This window comes from Mus caroli, chromosome 12 (assembly GCF_900094665.2).
Source record: "Mus caroli chromosome 12, CAROLI_EIJ_v1.1, whole genome shotgun sequence".
NCBI lineage: Eukaryota > Metazoa > Chordata > Mammalia > Rodentia > Muridae > Mus > Mus caroli.
The window spans coordinates 81,506,816-81,524,559 of record NC_034581.1 but is presented as its reverse complement, the minus strand read 5'-3'; the positions used below and the strand labels follow the sequence as shown (position 1 = coordinate 81,524,559).

At 48.7% G+C, this 17,744-nt stretch overlaps 1 protein-coding gene across 8 annotated transcripts in view; it reads right to left on the bottom strand.

Annotated features, from left to right (window-relative positions):
* Nucleotides 1-395: 395 nt before the first annotated feature.
* Nucleotides 396-17,744, bottom strand: part of Tmem63c (transmembrane protein 63C) — a 68,021-nt gene continuing 50,672 nt past the window's right edge. For 4 of the 8 annotated variants that reach the window (XM_029484269.1, XM_029484267.1, XM_029484268.1 and 1 more), the window contains 11 exons: nt 16,766-16,888; nt 16,202-16,355; nt 15,466-15,572; nt 14,687-14,773; nt 14,033-14,098; nt 10,161-10,323; nt 9,817-9,922; nt 9,269-9,436; nt 7,522-7,631; nt 5,774-5,845; nt 489-2,978 (listed from right to left, as the gene is read on the bottom strand). In XM_029484269.1, coding sequence (XP_029340129.1) covers nt 2,784-2,978; nt 5,774-5,845; nt 7,522-7,631; nt 9,269-9,436; nt 9,817-9,922; nt 10,161-10,323; nt 14,033-14,098; nt 14,687-14,773; nt 15,466-15,572; nt 16,202-16,355; nt 16,766-16,888 — 1,351 coding nt within the window. In that variant the 3' untranslated portion in view covers nt 489-2,783. Of the gene's footprint in view, nt 2,979-5,773; nt 5,846-7,521; nt 7,632-9,268; nt 9,437-9,816; nt 9,923-10,160; nt 10,324-14,032; nt 14,099-14,686; nt 14,774-15,465; nt 15,573-16,201; nt 16,356-16,765; nt 16,889-17,744 lie in introns of all 8 variants that reach the window. The other 4 variants (XM_021179426.2, XM_021179427.2, XM_029484271.1 and 1 more) reach the window with 3 other exon arrangements.

Here is a 17,744-nt window from a genome sequence, read left to right as displayed (position 1 = left end):
TCTACCTGGGGGTGTCCACCTGAAATCTAACCTATCTGTTGGCCCAGCTCAGCCCTCAGCCAGGTGTATGACTGCTTCAGTGGTCTCTGGGGTGGCATTCACTTGCTGCACAGGAAGGAGGCAGAGTCACTTCCTGTCTCTCTCCAACCAACTGGCAAGTTATCAGTCCTTCCCTTCCTTCCACCCCCTCCACCTTGAGCTGGTGTCAGGAAGGTCCTGGGGCGGGTAAAGGGATCCCAGCAGAGTCAGCAATAGACTAAGGTAAGAGTGTAACCAACAGTGAGGTGTGTGCTGCCTCAGCCTGGTGACGTCGGGGTTATCCCTTAACAACTCTGGTTCCCTGTAGGTGGAGAAGGCCCTGTGGGCCCTGAGGCAGAGGCACAGGCCAGCAGAGGTTAGGAGGACTTGTTTATTCAAGGCACAGTCATACATTAATAACAAGAAGGTTCAGTATTCTGGCACATTCCTTTAGTGGTAGTAGCTGTGATTAGTCCACATCCTTCCAGGCCCCCCAGCCCCCCAAGGATGCAATGCTGTTGATAGGCACTTTGCTTCCAGAGGCAGCTTAGGGACAGGCAGGCAGGGGTGAGGCTGCTCTAAGCCTGGTAAGAGTCCCCACTCTGAGAGGCTCTGTGTCATTCTGGGTCTCCTGGGAGACATCACCCTCCAGAAGGGATCAAAGTGATGGACTGAGCATGGGGCCAGGGTGTGGTGATGACCAATAGGCTGGGATAGCAGATGCTGAGGAGAGCCTCTAGTGACCTTGCAAACTCAAGGTCTAGCCAGGTGGACACTCCTGGAAGAGCAGAGTGGGATCTACCACTTGCCCAACATTGGCATCAGAACCAGGCTGCATCTGACCCAGATTCAGAGGGGAAAGGCCCTCCAGCCATCCTGCCCTACTGTCTACAGGATCCCTTGTACCTGAAGCTTTCATGGACTACAGTGGGTCAGGGTAGGAGGGAGGGCCAGCAGCAGCAGAGAGGGCTGCAGGGATCTGGGGCAGGTGCCAGCAAGCAGCACCCAGAGAAGAGGCCCCGATCTAGGTTCTGGTTGCATTCCAAATCACTACATGCCAAATACACAATGTGGGGTGTGGGGGTGGACTCCCCACTTTGAGCAGAGCTAGATGTTGGGCCTGACCACTCAGCTATGAAGAAGTTCTTTCCCTCATTGATGAAATCCCCGGGGTGAGGGCCTCGGCATACTGGAGTGCATAAGGGCCTGGCTGAACATAGTTCTATCTTTATTCCAAGTTTGACACGGACTGGAGGTAGCCTCTTTCCCAGCTGACTCAAGCTCTCAGCAAAGATCACCCATGCTAGCGTGTGGGGCCAAGAACTGCGGTATGACTCTACCTGCTCCTTGAGCAACTGTTTCTGCTCTGGAGTGAAGCTTGGAACTGCCTACATGGCTGGAGTGGGAGCAGAGACCAGGCCAAGTGATCTGTTTTCAGGGCAGCCATGGGTGGAGACACTTGGAGCTGAATGAGTCTGGACGCACCTGCAGTGAATAGGCAGCAAGGAGGAACCCAGATATCTGGGGAGGAACTTCAGGGGCGACAGACCCCTTGGTTCAGGTGGCTCAGGCTCCATGGCGGTCCTGACAATGCTTTATTTCAAGAGGCAGAAGTTGGAACACCTCAGGAGGGGGCCGAGGTGCTGAGCATTTCCGGGGCTTGCTCCTCCAGCCAGAGGCTTGCCTATCAGAAGGGTCTTCTCTGTAGGGGGGGTGGGGTCATCCATCACTCCTCCCCTGAATAACCCTGGTAGGCCTGGGGTGACACCACCTCTGTGCGAAGCATCCATAATTCCTGAGCCAATATCACACTAGAGGCCAGGCATGGCAGCGTGAAAGAGGAAGAATCCTTCTGAGGGTAGGGGATGGCCAGTGCTTTCAGTTTGCAGCCTGTGCTGTCACCACTCTTGGCCATGCTAGAGCACAACACTCACATACATGGGGCAGAGGGTGTCTTGATGGCTACCTCTAGGCTCTGGGATCTTTTCATTTATCCTTGGGACAGAGAGATGTGTGTCTGATTTCCATGGCCCAGTTTTGGAGAGAAGACCTTGCTTCCTGAACTCCTCGATGCCACCCCTACACACACACACACACACACACACACACACACACCCTTAAATCAACCAGCAAGGATTCAGCATGGTTTTCTTTACCACATGCATGTAGGTCTCCTTTAATGAGCCTGAGTAGCTGTCCCAGCTACCATGATCAGTAGATAGCAGAGCAGAGAAACAGAGAAGGCCTCAGGCACTTCCCAGGCTTGTCCCAGCGGCCCCTTGATCAGAGGGTGAAGTAGAGTTTCTAGATGCTCTGTAGGGAAACCTGTGACGAGACAGCCACCGGTGCCTTGTTCACAAGGCCCAGTGCACATACCTTTTTCTGCTCAGACTGCAGTGGAGGATAGGGGTCTGGAGCAATCCTTGATGGGCAGCTGGAGTGGGGTAGGGATGGTGAACCCCCAGGAAGCTGTCAGTGGGCTTCATCCTACCTCTTCCCGTACGCACACTCTCATCAGCTTGACCCCAGCAAGACACACAGCAGACAATCTCTTGTGTCCTGGGCTTTAGATACCACTCCCAGAAACATGGTATAAGCCCCCTTCACCCCATTCTTCCCTTTCCGGCTGGTCAGCAGATTAGGCTCTGCACAGGACCACAGGGTGGCAGATGTCTCCATCAGGAGCTGCCCAAAGTCTGTGGAAGGAAACTCCTTACTGCCTCCCCCTGTCAGGCTCTCCCCTTGACCCCGGACTGGAGTCCTCATCAGTGACTCTGGCCCTCCAGTTCCAGCCCTTCCTGGAACTGGGCTGAGTCCAGCTCCCTTGCAAAGCCCCTCAGACCGCTCTCTTCTTCTCCCTCTTCTGGCTGGCTGTTGATGGTGCCGTAGGTGTGCCGGGCTGGGGAGGAGGCGGGGGTCAGGTTCAGCTCTGGCTCCTGTAGCACGGTGGCCACGTACAGCTGCTCGGGACAGAGAAAGGAAGGGGAGATGAGGCACTGTCATAGCAGAATCAAGGGTAGGGTACACCCTCTCTCCTCATATCCTACCTGGTCACCTCTTCCTGCCCTGCCCCCAGCAGGTTTGTTCTTTCTCTGCCTTGTTCTTTATCATTGAATGAACTCCAAGAGATGAAGCCTGTTCGCTACCTTGGAGTTGCCAGGGTTAGTTTAGTGGCAGGCAGGCTTCTTGACTCCTCATTTACACATTATCTGTTCCCAGGAGAAAATAGCCTCCATTGACCAGCTAGAATGTTTTGTTGCAGCTGCATGTCAGAGATTCAAAACTGAGTGTGCTAGCTGGCTAGTGTCACATTGAAGGCTGGTTTCAGGAATGCCAGGGAAGGCATCTGATTAGAGAGACACAGGGAGTACCAGGGGAAGGAAGGGGCATCCTGTCGCCTCTTGCAATGGCTTTTAATCTCCTCTCTACTTTTAAAATTCAGTAATTACAAGATAGACTGAAACTTTTTCCATACTCCAGTATAAACAGACAGCTTCAGGTGGTGAGGGGACAGTCCTGTGAAACACCTAGACACATGCATAGTGCCAAAGCACACACACCGTAGACATTTTGACTATAAAAAAGGAAATGGTAGCTGAACAGTGGAAAAAACCAGGTGGCATACCCAGTGGTCTCATCAGCGCCACCCACAGGAATGAATGGGATATTACATATCTCCAAGTTGACGCACTGGACTTTAGGATACATTATAGCTCCAGCATTGAACTTGGAGCCTCTCAAGCATCCAGCTTTCAGGGAATGGGGAAGGGAGGGAAAGGTGGGGGCATTCTGCAGGGCTGGCTGTAGTCTTTCCGAGTCCTAATCTAGCATAGATACTCAACAGGTTCTGGATCTAGGCCAGTTATAAAAGATGAGTAACGAGGGCTATGTGAATACGGGTAGTCAAAAAGATCAAAATTCATACATGTGGCAGCACACTGCCCATTGCACAGGTTATAAAATTGTATGTACAATGGAATTTCATTTTAACAAAAAATCCACATATACATATAGAATTTCATATGTGTATATATAAGCACAAACTATTTGGAAGAGATACACGCATCTATAGGTATCTCGAAAAATGTACAGCAGTGTCTCAGTGTGCATCCCTGGGTGATGGAGTCTGAACATTTGATTTCATTAGTCTTGCTCCTCAGGTTCCTCATCCCCACGGTTGCCTACCATGTCCCTATACCACTGTCGAAAGCATAAAGGATTTTTAAGAGTCTAAGTCTGGCACGGTAGCATATGCCTGTGTAGTCCCTGGACTCTGGAAACTGAAGTGGGAGAATCACTTGTGCTTGAAGATCGAGACCAGGCTGCCCACATGGAAACCCTGTCTCAAAAAATAAATACATGCATAAATAATAAGTTCTATCATTCTTTCTTTCTTTCTTTCTTTTTCTTTAAGCACAAATTTTATAGTCAAATGGACCTGGCTCAAACTCTGACCACACCCTAGCACAGGAGTGTAGTAGGTTCCTGGGGTGCTTATGCATAAGGCCGTGTGCTCAATCTCCTACACAGCAGCCACACAGAAAAATGGTAAGAATTAAGCTTGGGGGGGGGGGATGAAAAAAATCCCTAACGATAGGAGTTTATTCATCCAGAGAGGGAAAAACAGCAAGCCTTCCAGTTCTTATATTCCCCAGCCCCCCCCCCCCGCGCCACCCCCCTAATAGCGAGAGCGATCCTATTGGCCAGAGAAAGTCTTCCCTGATTGGTTCTTCTCAAAGACAATTTGTCATTGGCTGTAAGGGTTTGGCTTTGGGTTTGGTTAATCCTTTCAAGTGAAGCCCAACCAGGGTTCAGACACATCTATTGTCTGTCTGTGTACATGGCCAGGTGAGGCCGCTGATGTCAACTCTGCCTACCCTGAATATCCATGTTGAACACTCTTCTTTTTTCCCCACAAACTCCAGATCTCTTCTGGCCTTTGCCCAGCCTCTTCCTCTTGCTCCAAAGCTCTTCCCGCACCCCGTTTCACCTGGCAACTTTGCCTCCCATTCCTCCGGTTGCATGATATGGTCACTTCCCCACTTGGGGAAGCTTCCCCAAGTGCCCAGGTCCACTGGCACCCTTCTTCAGTGCTTGTTGGAGGTGCCTAGCACTGGGGTATGAAGGACCCTGTGCCCAGCTTCAAATATGCATAGGTGATTGCATGGGCACATGTGGTAAGGATGAGGGCAAGGGCTCCTGCAATCCAGGCAAGCCAAAGGGCATGGGAGCCTCTACCCAGTCCACTGGTCACAGACTCTGGGGTCCAGCCTTGGCTCTTGGCAGGCTAGGGCTGACTCATCGATCGGGTGCTGCCCCTGCCTTACCATTCACTGGGTCCATCAATAGCTCCCTGCAGCTCTGTCTGCACCGCTCTGGAGGTGCAGCCTGTGCCCAGGAGGCAGCCTTGGGTCCTGAGGCCGAGCCCCAGCATGGCCCTGCGTCTACACGATTGAGGAGTCTGAGATCTGGCTCTCACTGATTGATCGAGTACGACAACTCTGGCTCTCTCCTCTCTGGGTGACTTCTATTGACTGTTGTTTTCACCCCACTCTTCAGCCAGGGCCACGGAAGCATTTGGACCTGGGCCAAGTCCTGCTGTATCAGAACAGGGAACCCAGGGGTCCCAGCTCCTCCCCAGTACCCAGGGCAAGCACTAAACACTGGTGCCCACCCCTCCCACATCATTGGAGTGTACCAGCCCTGCAAGGCCCCACCCTCCTAACTTGTCCCCAGGGTGGAGGCAGAAACTCACAAGGGAGGTGGGAGTGGAGGTGGTGCTGCTTGGTTCCACATCAAACACAGTCTCTGTTTCTTCCTCAGGCTGCTGTGGAGAGAGGAAGAATGGTCTGTCTCGGAATGGGGGCTGCCCTTTGCCCCCTCCCACCCTCTGTCCATACCATACCAGGGCCTCTGGCTTGCCACCATGGCCCCTCAACTTCTTTTTCCTTTTTCCTTTTTCCTTTTTCCTTTTTCCTTTTTCCTTTTCCCCTTTCCCCTTTCCCCTTTTCCCTTCCCTCTTTTCTTTTCTTTTCTTTTCTTTTTTTCTCTTTTCCTTCCTTCCTCCACTTTCTTCCTCTCTCTCTCCCCCTCTCTCTCTCTCTCCCTCCCTCCCTCCTTACTATTCACCCAAATTCTGTTTGCCATAGAACACACACTAAGCCACATTCTAAACTGGCCTCCTCCCTCCCTTCTTCCCTCTCTCCCTCTCCCCTCTTTTTCTTTTGGTGTTTGGAGATAGGGTTTCTCTGTGTAGTTCTGGCTCTCGTGGAACTTGCTCTGTAGACCAGGCTAGCCTCAAACTCACGGAGATCTGCCTGCCTCTGCCTCCCAACTGTGGGACTAAAGGTGTGCACCACCACCACCACCTGGTCAACTCTTTTTCTTTCTAGAAATTCAGACCAGCAGGCAGGGCAGAAAGCTCGGATTTATAAACAAAAACAAAAACCAGAAAGAGTTGGGATGCCAAGAATTCTTTCTGGAATGTTCTGTTCCCAAAACCACAAAGGGGGAAACAATTATAATAGGAATGGGTTTTAGAAATGAGTCTGCGCTGGCTGCTGTCTTTGTGTAGGGACCTCAATGAATCTTATCTATGTTCTACATGTGTGTTAGAGAAAAATTAGTTGTGGCCCTCCTCTAGCCTGGTACTCCAACCAGCAATAGTGATGGGTGCCTGTGCTCCAACCAGGTCCCAGATACAGACAGAGGGAGCAAGAAGAAATGCTTCCAAGAAGGCTTCCTCTGCGGGGTGTTGTGCCGCTTATTGTTCTTTCTTTCTTTCTTTCTTTCTTTCTTTCTTTCTTTCTTTCTTTCTTTCTTTCTTTCTTTCTTTCTTCCTTTCTTTCTTTCCATCATTCAGAAAGGAAACCCTTTACTGCTATAAACAAGTAGTTACTATAAAAAGTCATTTGGGGGAGATGAGTATAAAATCATGAAGTGCAAAAATTATGTTTTATCCATTGGAAATCATTCCAGTGTCGCAGCATGGATGTTTACTCTGAGAAATGCTGGCACAGATACTCAGCATTGCTGGCAGGGCTCTGACTTGGTGTGGGATGACTCTTATCTCCAGAGCCTGATGATTACACTGGGTACCCCTGCCAAAAAGCCAGAGGACTCACTAAGGGTACCTCTAAACAGACAGCCTTCAGTGCCCCATAGCCCAGGCTCCATTCACCACTATCCCATCCCCCTCTCTGTTTCTCCCTCCTCCCCACTCTCTGAGACCTTGCAATGGTGCTTACAGTGACTGGACCTGACTCATGTGGTGGGAGATATTGGCCAACATCAGCCTGTTGTTTGGAAGAAGTGTTGGAGAGTGGCAGGGAGCAGCGTCTTTGGATGGCATATGAACCCATTGAGCCCACAAACCTTGGGCTAAGGAAAAGGACACCCCCCCTCTTGTCCTGTGGTATTCTAGGTGCCTCTACCAGGATATCTCAAAGTTATGTTCTTAGAACCTGAAGCATCAGTAGTGTGAAGGGTAAACTGACGACTTACCTCATACCGTTGGGCAATCCGGAGCTTCCCCAGAAAAATGCCAGAAAAGGCAATGACCACAGAGATGATGAGGGAAGACATGGAGAATAAGGTGATGCTGTGGAGGGAACCTGTCAGGGATAAGAGAAGGCTGTGGGCATGCTGCTGGAAAGCTGCAGTGAGGTGGAGGCGGGGCAACAGAGCTGCTTTGCAGATGCCTGGGTCCACCTGCTTCAGAACCTCCATGGGACCACTGAGCTAGGGCAGAGAAACCCCTGCCCTCCCCCCAACAACGAGGAAGGAGCCTGACATAAGGTCAACCCTCCCTTCTTTTTGGCCAGTTTAGAATGTGGCTTAGTGTGTGTTCTATGGGAAACAGAATTTGGGTGAATCTAAATTACCCACGCCAACATCCAGTAAACAAGTCTCTCTTGATCTGTCAACTACCTGTTTCCATGGTTTCTCAAAGGAATCTTCAAGTTACTAGTTCTGCCTCCAGTCTCTTTTTCCTGCTGGCCTACTGCTAACCACACTAAAAGGCAACCCAACATTCAAAAGTCATTTACATATTTAACTCCTGAGCAGATCTCCATAAAAGCTGGTAACAGCTTTTTAACAGGGTCGGTATGGAAAATTAACTCTCTAGTCTCAGGTGACTGCCAAATGATGCTTACCGGTGCACGCCTACGCAATAGCACAAACCAGTAAACAGCCCCAACACCATCCAGCCACCGAGGGCTAACAAAAGCTGTAGCCCTCAATGTGTCTGTGAAAGGCATGCATTCAAACAGACTCTTGATACGTGAAGCCAGTCAGAGCAGAATGCACAGAAGAAAACCCAGGATACAAGACTGCAGGTTACAATGTGGATGGTCACGATTTTATAAACAGCAATAAACTAACACAGGCCCCCACTTTGCTCCCTCCTCTAAGCAAATGCCTAGCTAGAGTCAGGAACAAGACAAAAAACAAAAACAAAAAACAAACATTAAAATAAAAAAACAGCTCTAGATGGAATGAATTATGGGTAACAGCTTTTGGTCCCTGTAAACTTTTTTTTTTTTTTAGAAAAAGGCATTGAAGAGGGAAAAAAATGCCTTCCAGGTGGCAGGAGATGATATTAACAAATGAATATGCTGTGAATATAATGGAAGGTGTCACTCTGCTACAGAGCAAGAAAAACACACCACAGGGGATACGGTAAGTTACCACGGGAGGGAGGGCAGTGGGGCTGGGAACACTCTAGTGACATGAGTGACCCAGATGGGAGAGAGCTGAGGAGTACCCAGACTGGGACGGTGCCTCTGGGAGTACCCAGACTGGGACGGTGCCTCTGGGCTCCCCAAGACAGCAGAAGCACCTGTGTTGAACCAAAGTGCGAGGAAAGGCTAGCCACCGTTGCGGAATCTGACTCCCTTTTCTGGGTTCTGGCAAACCCGTGGAAGCAGGCTCCTGTACGGGCTCCCGGAGGAAATGTCATGGGAATCGAGTCCCAAGAGCTGTTCTTCTATTTTCTGCCCATCTACATTTAGAATGAAGGAATGTGACATTTTATACTCGAAGCCAAATCCACATCATTTGGACTTCGCCTTTGTCTCAAAGTTCTGCCAAGGCTAATGCATGCACAGTGGCCCAGGGCAGTCACTGGACTTGGCCAAATCCCTTGAGCAATTGCTAAGCTCTCCTCTTCTATCAGAGGCAGTCTCGGGGGACTCACAGGATGGAGGTCAGGCAGAGGAGGGACCAAAAAGCCAGGCTGGGCACCCACCTACTCGCAGGATGGAGAAGAAGAGCATCCAGAAGAGCCCCAAGAGTGGGGCAAAAATGGCCTGGTAGACAGCGGCCATGTGGATCTGCGCGTTGAGTTTGGTGGGCGCATAGGAGTAGTACATGTTATAGCGGTCTGTAATGTGCTTCATGCACAGATACAGCAGCCCTGGGGACCAGAAGACAGAGGATACACTTATTGGCTGCTCTAACCTAGCAGATCTGTGCTGCTCTCAGGTCCCCAGCACTGTTAGGGCAACAAGGACCCAGGATGGGCTGTGAAAGACCTATAAACATGATTTCTGTCACCTCTAGAACTGATTCTGCCAGCTAAGCGATGTCATTCATTCACACATGCATTCAACCGATACTCCCTGTTAGCAGCCATCCAAACAGTCCCATGGCTGGGCCCTGTTCCTCCCACCTCCCTGCCACAGTCAGTCCCAGATCGCCTCATGCTCTAGAAGGTAGCCTGATGCTATGGAGAGTGTTTCCCCCTCCTATTTAAGAATGTGTATCTCTGGGGTGGGTACCTTGTAGATGACTTACCAAACGGGACAATGATAGGGCACGTGATGCTATACGCCATCACCACGCTGAAGACGTTCAACATCCATGCATACTCTCGTCCAAACTGGAAATCCGTGGCTTGGTTCTAAGGCAGAAGGCAGGGGTCACCCTCAGCTTGCCCAGATTCCCCTTGTCTTGCATGCTTCTGGAATTCCTCTAGAGAGCCCCTGGCAGCTCAGTCCTAGAGGTAACCTTTCTTCCCACCTTGGAGTCCAAGAAACAGCCACCTATGGTCACAGGCCTCCACTGTGGGTCCTAGCACCCACCATGACCCTTTCCTTTCCCTCCCAGAAGACTATGCTTAGAGAAGGGCTGGTCCTCACCTTTCTGATGTGAACTCTTTCTGGCTCTGATTTGGATAAGAAGAGGCGGGTACAATATGTGCAGAGTGACCCCAGGCGCATCAGCTCCATGCCTGTCCCGAGCAGAGCCGCTGTGATCACGTAGTTGATGAAGAATGCACCGTTGTCTGGGAGGAACACGCACCTGGGCAGTGGAGGAAGGTGGGAGGTGGTGGGAGGACAGAGGGAAGAGATGTTGGGGGAGAAAAAGACAAACAGTAGGGAGAGAGTGAAGGACAGAGAGAATAAAGATCCATAAACAGACAACACCAGCTATCTCTCAAAGTCTTGCCAGAATCATTCTATGCACTAAGGGTTTTCGCAGGACAAAGGTTGCTTGGACATAGCCATACTTTGGACAAAGACTATGAAGATCTAAAAGATCCATGCTTCTCCAATCTCCACCAAGGAATTGCTGCTTGGGTGACTACCCCGGGAAAAAGGGGTTTCCTGTGCCAAGGTCCTCCTGGGTACAGTGGGCTGACCTATGACACTGCCACTAATTCCTGCGGAGGGAATGCCTGCCAACATGGAGGAAGCTACCATAAAGACCCCGAGCATCCCGCCTGGATCTGCCCTGCTGGATCTGCTGGAAGGTTCTGTGAGAGGGATCACAATGAGTGTGCTTCCAGCCCTTGCCACAGTGGGGCTGCGTGACGGGATGGAATCAATGGCTACTCCTGCGTCTGCGTGCCTGGATACCAAGGTGGTCATGGTGACTTGGAAGTGGAGGAGAGTGTTTCTGATCCCCGAGTGAAGGAGGCAGTCGGTATGCCTCAATGAGATAAGATACACCCATGTCTGTCCTCAGGAGTGTTCTGGTGGGAACTGTGAGCTGGAAATTCATAAATAGGGTTCTCAGCCATGTCTACATGGTGCCACTTGTCAGGATGCTCTTGGGGCTTACTTCTATGACTGTGAACCTGGATTCCTTGGCGACCACTGTGAACTCAACTTTGATGAGTGTGCCAGTCAGCCTCATCTCCATGGAGATCTATGTGTGGATGGAGGAGACAACTTCTACTGTGCCTGCACAGAAGTGAATGCACTGTGAGACTTATGAAAAAGTCACATGCACATTTGATGCCCCTTTGTTGGTCAAAGCCCTGTCATAATGCACAACATGTGAAGACACTGTTGACAGCTATATTTGTCACTACTGGTCTGGATACACAGGTGACCTGTGTGACATGGACATACATGACTGCAGTAGCAAGCCCTGACAATTTGGGGGTTGGGGTGGGGAATGTGCTGAGCCATGTGAAGGAGGCATCAACTACCTTGGAGTCCCAGGCTATGCTTGTATCTGTCATCTGGATTCACACACAGACAGGAACCTAGAATAACTGTTCTCTGAGAGGCTCCAGCCAGCAGCTGACCAAAATGGATGCAGAGACCACAGCCAAACATTACACAGAGCTCGAGAAGTCTTGTGGAAGAGTTGGGGGAAGGACTGAGGAGCCCAGAGGAGATGGAAAGACAAACAGAGTCAACTAACCTGGACCCTTGGGACTCTCAGAGACTGAACCACCAACCAAAGAGAATACAATGGCTAGACTGAGGCCCCACTGCTATATGTAACAGATGTGCAGCTTGGTCTTCATGCAGATCCCCAACAACTAGAGTGGGGACTTACCCTGACTGTTGCCTGCCTGTGGATCCTGTTCCGCTAATGGGCTGTCTTGCCTGGCCTTAGTGGGAGAGGATGTGCCTAGTCCTGCAGTCACTTGAGGTGTGAGGATGGGTTGAGATGCCAAGGAACACCTCCCCCTTCTCATAGGTGAAGGGAAAAAGGGGTAGAGAGAGGTGCCATAGAGGGAGAGACTGGTGGTGGTGGGTGGCTGCAATCTGGATGTAAAATGAATAAATAAATAAACAAACAAATGGAAAAGATCCATAAACAGCCACTCCGCATAACGGCATTTTTATCAATGATGGATCACATATAAGATGATAGTTTGTAGACTGCATGCCCTAGTGAAGTAGTGGGCACTTTACTCTGCAGGGACACCTAGAGGTGCAGTTCTCATGCAGACACATGAATATAAATGCATAGATACCAAGAACCCAAATTTAACAAGCAGCCTTTGTGAGCAGACATATGGATGGACTACATAAAATATGGTCTAGAGTGGACCAATTAGATGTTCAGCATCCAGATAGATGTGGAATTCTGAAGACATGTGGTCTTAGAAGAGAAAATATGACATCTTTTTTTAAAAATTAGGGATTTGTTTTTATTACTTTAAATACACTTAAGGTATATGTGTTTGTGTGTAAAGATGTGCCCATGAGTCCTCTGCAAGAATGATACATGATCTTGACAGCTGAGCTATCTCTTCAGCCCACATGTGACATCTTTAGTTTCACCAATCTCTAATTGAAATTTGCCATTTCTTTCCTTGGAAAACATCAGCAAAAAAACAACAACAACAACAACAACAAAAAAAACACAGGTCTTCACACACCTTCACACACACCACACACACACACACACACACACACAATTTTTAAAAAGGGGAACTTAAGTATGTCTGGCATTTCTCAGCATCCCCATCTACACAATTGTGCTATTGTTCTTGTAGAGAGAACTGTGAGCCTCTGGGCACGTTTCAGAATTTCTTCAAACACTATCTTAAGAGGTAGAACTGGCTCAGTGGTAGAAGGTTTACCTAGTGAGCACAAGATGGGGGTGTGGTTCCTATAGGAAGCCAAGGCAGGAGAATCTTGAGTCTAGTAGGATCTGTGTCTAAAAGCAACACTCTTCACGTACATTCTTCATAGTATTGAAGCTGCTTTCTAATTAAATAAACTGTATTGAAGACATGTGCCTAGCCAAAGATGGACCCATTCATGTTAGGAAAGACAGCTTTCTATGACTAAAATGTCAGTTTAACTATAGATAACTTGGAGGATCTTGGTCCTTGCCTCAAAGAGCAATATGTGGAAAGATAAAGTCATTTGTAATGTGTCTTTGAAAACTGGAGTTTTTAAATCCTATAACTATGAAAACCAAAACCAAAACCAAAACCACAACAGGACAGATTTTCAACATGATACACACATTGTCATAGATCCTGTCACCCCCAATTTTAATGTTCTTATTCAGTAGTTAGTCAGCCTTCACACTGATGTCTGCGAAAATAAACAAAAAACGTAACATTATATTGCTTCTATTTAGAACGTATTATCTTATTGATGGGTTAACGAAGACTGACACGAACTGTAAAGCATTTTGATAACTGTCTTTATTTTACTTTCAAGTGATGTGTGTGTCCACATGTGGGTCTGTACAGGGAAGTACAGTGTTCAAGGAGGCCAGAAAAGGGATCCCTTGGAGCTAGAGTTACAGACAGTTTTGAACTACTTAATGGGAATTGAACTCTGATCCTTGGGAAAATACTATATACACTCTGAATATGTAACCACTGAGCCATCTCTCTTGCCTCTGATAACAATGCAATCCATGTATGTTACACACTTATATATACCACTTAGTGGGTGGAAACTGGAGGCAACTTGATCAGCTTCGTGTATTGTACCAACACGAGGTTCCTGGGTCTTATATTACACTAGATTCATGCAAAATATTACCAGTGAGAAAAACTATTTGAAGACAGGTAGGGATCTCTTATTCTGTACACTTTTGTGGTAACTTCTTGTGAAACTACAGTGATTTCAAGAAAAGGTCCCTGGTCTTTACTGGATTGCCAAAGGGGACCACGACATAGGTTAATTCCTTCATCTGCATGTACCGGCTCCTGGGTGTCACTGATGCAGGGTTGGACTAGAAGGGTACACATACCCATGCCAGTGCAGACACACAGAAAACCCTGGGACCCAAGAATACTCACTGGAACCTGATGGTCGCATGTTCAAGATAGTAGATGTCAAAGAGCCATCGTAAAAACACATGCAGACTGGAATGAAGAACAAAACCAGGCCTTCAGTTACAATGTCATGTGCTACAGTGTAGAGTTCGATTCCTCTGACCAACTTCCTACTTTATGCTCTCCCTCAACAATCCTGAGTCCCTGGCTTGGTGCTAGCTGGCCAGTCACCCTGTCCCCTTGATCTTAATGCCAGGTCATCTGTGTCCCTCATTCTTGGCCTTACAGGTCAAGACCACTTTTTGCAACAGATCTTTGCCAACTATCTGTACAAGTGAGCTCTCTCTCTCTCTCTCTCTCTCTCTCTCTCTCTCTCTCTCTCTCTCTCCCTGCCTCCTCCCTCCCTCTCCTCCTTCCCTTCAACTTTCTATTTATGTTGGCTTCATTCTCCCCCCTTGGGCTGCCAGTCCACTGGCAAGGACATCTTGTCTTTCAAACTGGGGCAGAATTCACTTTATAGTTTGCATGATACCTGGCTCAAGCAATGCTTGTGACAGGCACAGGATTGTCATTTGAGGAGACTTTCAGCAACCATGGGAGGCCTATGGTATCTGAAAGAAGGTTTCTACTCTAGGCTGATCCTGGATGACACAAAAGGGATAACTGAAAGTGAGGTACCTGGTCAGCCCCATGGAGGGAAGAATGACCACCATAAACACCAGGAAGATGTAGCATTTGTGCACTATGATCAGGTTCTGACTTGATCTACAAGGAAATGAAGAGAAACACTTACCATGGTGTGAGACAGAATAACGATCAAAGATCTGAGGTGGGTATGGTAGCACATGTCTTTAATCCTAGCACTGGGGAGGCAGAGGTGGGTGGATCTGTGTGAGTGTAAGGTCAGCCTGGTCTACATAGGGAGCTCCAGGATACCCAGGACCATCTTTGTAAAGATCCTGTCTCAAAACAAAACAAAAAACAAGCAAAGAGAGAAGAAAGCAAGTTGGATGGACAGGGATCTATGGAGTGTCGTCCAATGCCCTTTTCACAGAACACTGTGAGTTAGCTGTGCTGTATCTAAGAACAGCAGGAACAAACAGTGTGATCAACTAGTAATGTCTGTCCTGAGCACAGGAAGGAAATGTGATCAACTAGTAATGTCTGTCCTGAGCACAGGAAGGAAATACAAAGCACACCAAATATTTGACATCTCTGTATCCAAAACACATTACCAATGATACTCAAATCTTGGGAACTTCAACAACCAACATGAGCCTTATCCTTGCCTATAGGACAAGTAAAGATTTCTATTATTAAGTATATAGTAAAGATTTCTATTATTTTAACCCTTAGGGTAGATAGAAGGCCCAAGTGGCAGGCAGAAAGGAAAGGAGAAGAGTCTAGGGAGAGAGACACATAGGGGAGGAGAGGAGTCGCTGACATCCCCAGCTCACCTTGTCCAGTGGGCCTCTAGGAAGGCTGATAAGTAGACCAGCAGAGGCATTGTCACAGTGAAGGCCCAGAGCAGTACAGAGGGGAAGAACTGAGTCACGATTGGGCTCTGGAAGGGGAAGGAGAGTAGGAAAGGCAGGAATTATCAGTACAGAAGCCCCTTCCCCATACAGGCTGCCCTGCATCTCCCAGCCCACTCAAGAACTAACTTGCTTTCCCTGAGGTTACAGAGTAGGTCTGACCTTCCTTTGGTGCCTTCCTGGCCAGATGTTCACCTAGCTAGAGGAGGCATGAGGGGCATCTATGCTCAGGAGGCAGACATAACACTGAAGGGTCCTTCTTTCTTCCCATGTCTGTGTTAGGGCTCATCCTACTCTTCCGTACCTACACTTACCAAGAACCAAAGAAGCCTGGTGAGAACAGAATGGTTCGTGCCTGCTGTGTCTTCCAAACCCCGTTTGAGTGAAAGGATCTAAAAGTACCTTCTAAGCCCACACTGGCTGGACCACTCATCCTCAGTCTCTCCGGAAGAACCTACCTGCATACTCTCTTTCCTCTCTAGCCTGTCCCTGAGATGGGCATGCCCCCCAGTCATCCTATTTAGAACCCAGGACACACAATGCCACCTGTGTCACCATGTAATCTCCACCATGCTGTTGATGTAAAAGTTCTAGATCCAGGAGTCCTGTCCCAGTACACCCCCCAACCCCACAGGCCCAGCCTGAGCAGAAGAGGCACCTGCAATTTCTCAATGGGGCGGGTGACATTGTATATGTCGATGGTGTTGATGATGATGGCAGGCGTGGTGAGAAAGAAGAAGAGGAAGAACAGGAAGGTATTGATGGCGATAAAGCGAGTCCACCAACTGAAGCGGCGGATGGACAGGTGCTTCCTGGAAAGGGAGGGAGAAGAGGGGCACACTTAAGCCAAGCCTCAGTCCACAGAGAAACCAATACTTTTTCCTGCATGCCAGCTGTGGGTCTGGGCCTATGCGCAGTGCTCACTGGGCTCTTTCCTTGACACCATCTGTAAAAGCTCAGGCTATGTCTCAGAGGCTAGAGAGACACTACAGTGAAAACTTTCCCCACGGTTGGTCCCTTCCATGCATATGGGGAAGGTAGGCATGGGGTGGGCAGGTACTATGATGAAAGTACATGGCAGAACCCAGCAGGAGCTGGGTTAGACAGTTCTGAATCTACTCCCCATGGACACTCTGTTGGGCAATAAAGTAGAGAGGGGAGGCTCTGTCCTGTGGCCTTCTTCAATCTCAGAGACAGAGATGGGGACACATAGAAAGCTTACCAGATGATGTCTTTGGGGTGAGGGGCATGAGCAACCCTCCAGTGGTAGTTTTTGACGATGGTTGTGACTGAAGACTGCTTGGGGTGTCTACCACAATGGATGTACTTGTAATCATCATAGATGCTGCAGAGATGGATCAGAGAGAAGATAGAGGTCAGGAGTAGGAGGAAAGTTTCAGAGAATTAGATACCCAGGATCCCAGGACCACCACAACATCTCGCCTTTGGGGACATTCCTCTTCTTGAGGAGTCTCAAAGCCTTTGTTAAGTCCCCCAGAACCTCAGAAATGGATACATCCTAAAGTACAGTATCTGGAGGGAAAGGGGGTACTGGAAGGGTCTACACTATCCAAGAAGAGGAGCAGGACACAGGGTCCTGAGCTCCTGTCCTCTCTTAGTGGCAGTAACAATACACAAATGAGCTCGTCCTTTGGGGTTGGAGAAGGGGTTAGGTTTAACTCATGTTAGCATCATAACTAGAGGTTCTGGAGTTCTTCCTGTCAACTTGGATCTGCGCTTGCTGGTGAGAAGATTCCTACATTGAATGCAATCTAGAAATAGTCTTGAAATGCAACTGGACAGGGGTACATGCTGGTGCGAGAGCCCAGTCTATGACCTCCTAATAACACATGCTGCTGAAAGGAAGGCTCATATCTTTGCCAACTGGTCGATGTTTTTAAGAAATAAACAGTCTTGCCTTGTATAAGGGTATTGCTTTATACAATGTACACTGATAACAACAACAACAACAACAACAACAGTTCCTTGTCAACCCACTGGGGAGTGAACAAAGCAGATATCAGTAACCAAACTGGACACTCAAGAAATTTGAAGGTTGCGGGTAGTCTTGCTTTTTATCTCAGCAGTTGGGAGGCAGAGACAGGCAAATCCCTGAGTTCAGGCCAGACAGGTCAACAGAGGAAGTTCCAGGACAGCAGAACTACACAGAGAAACTTGGCATCAAAACAAAGAGATAAGAG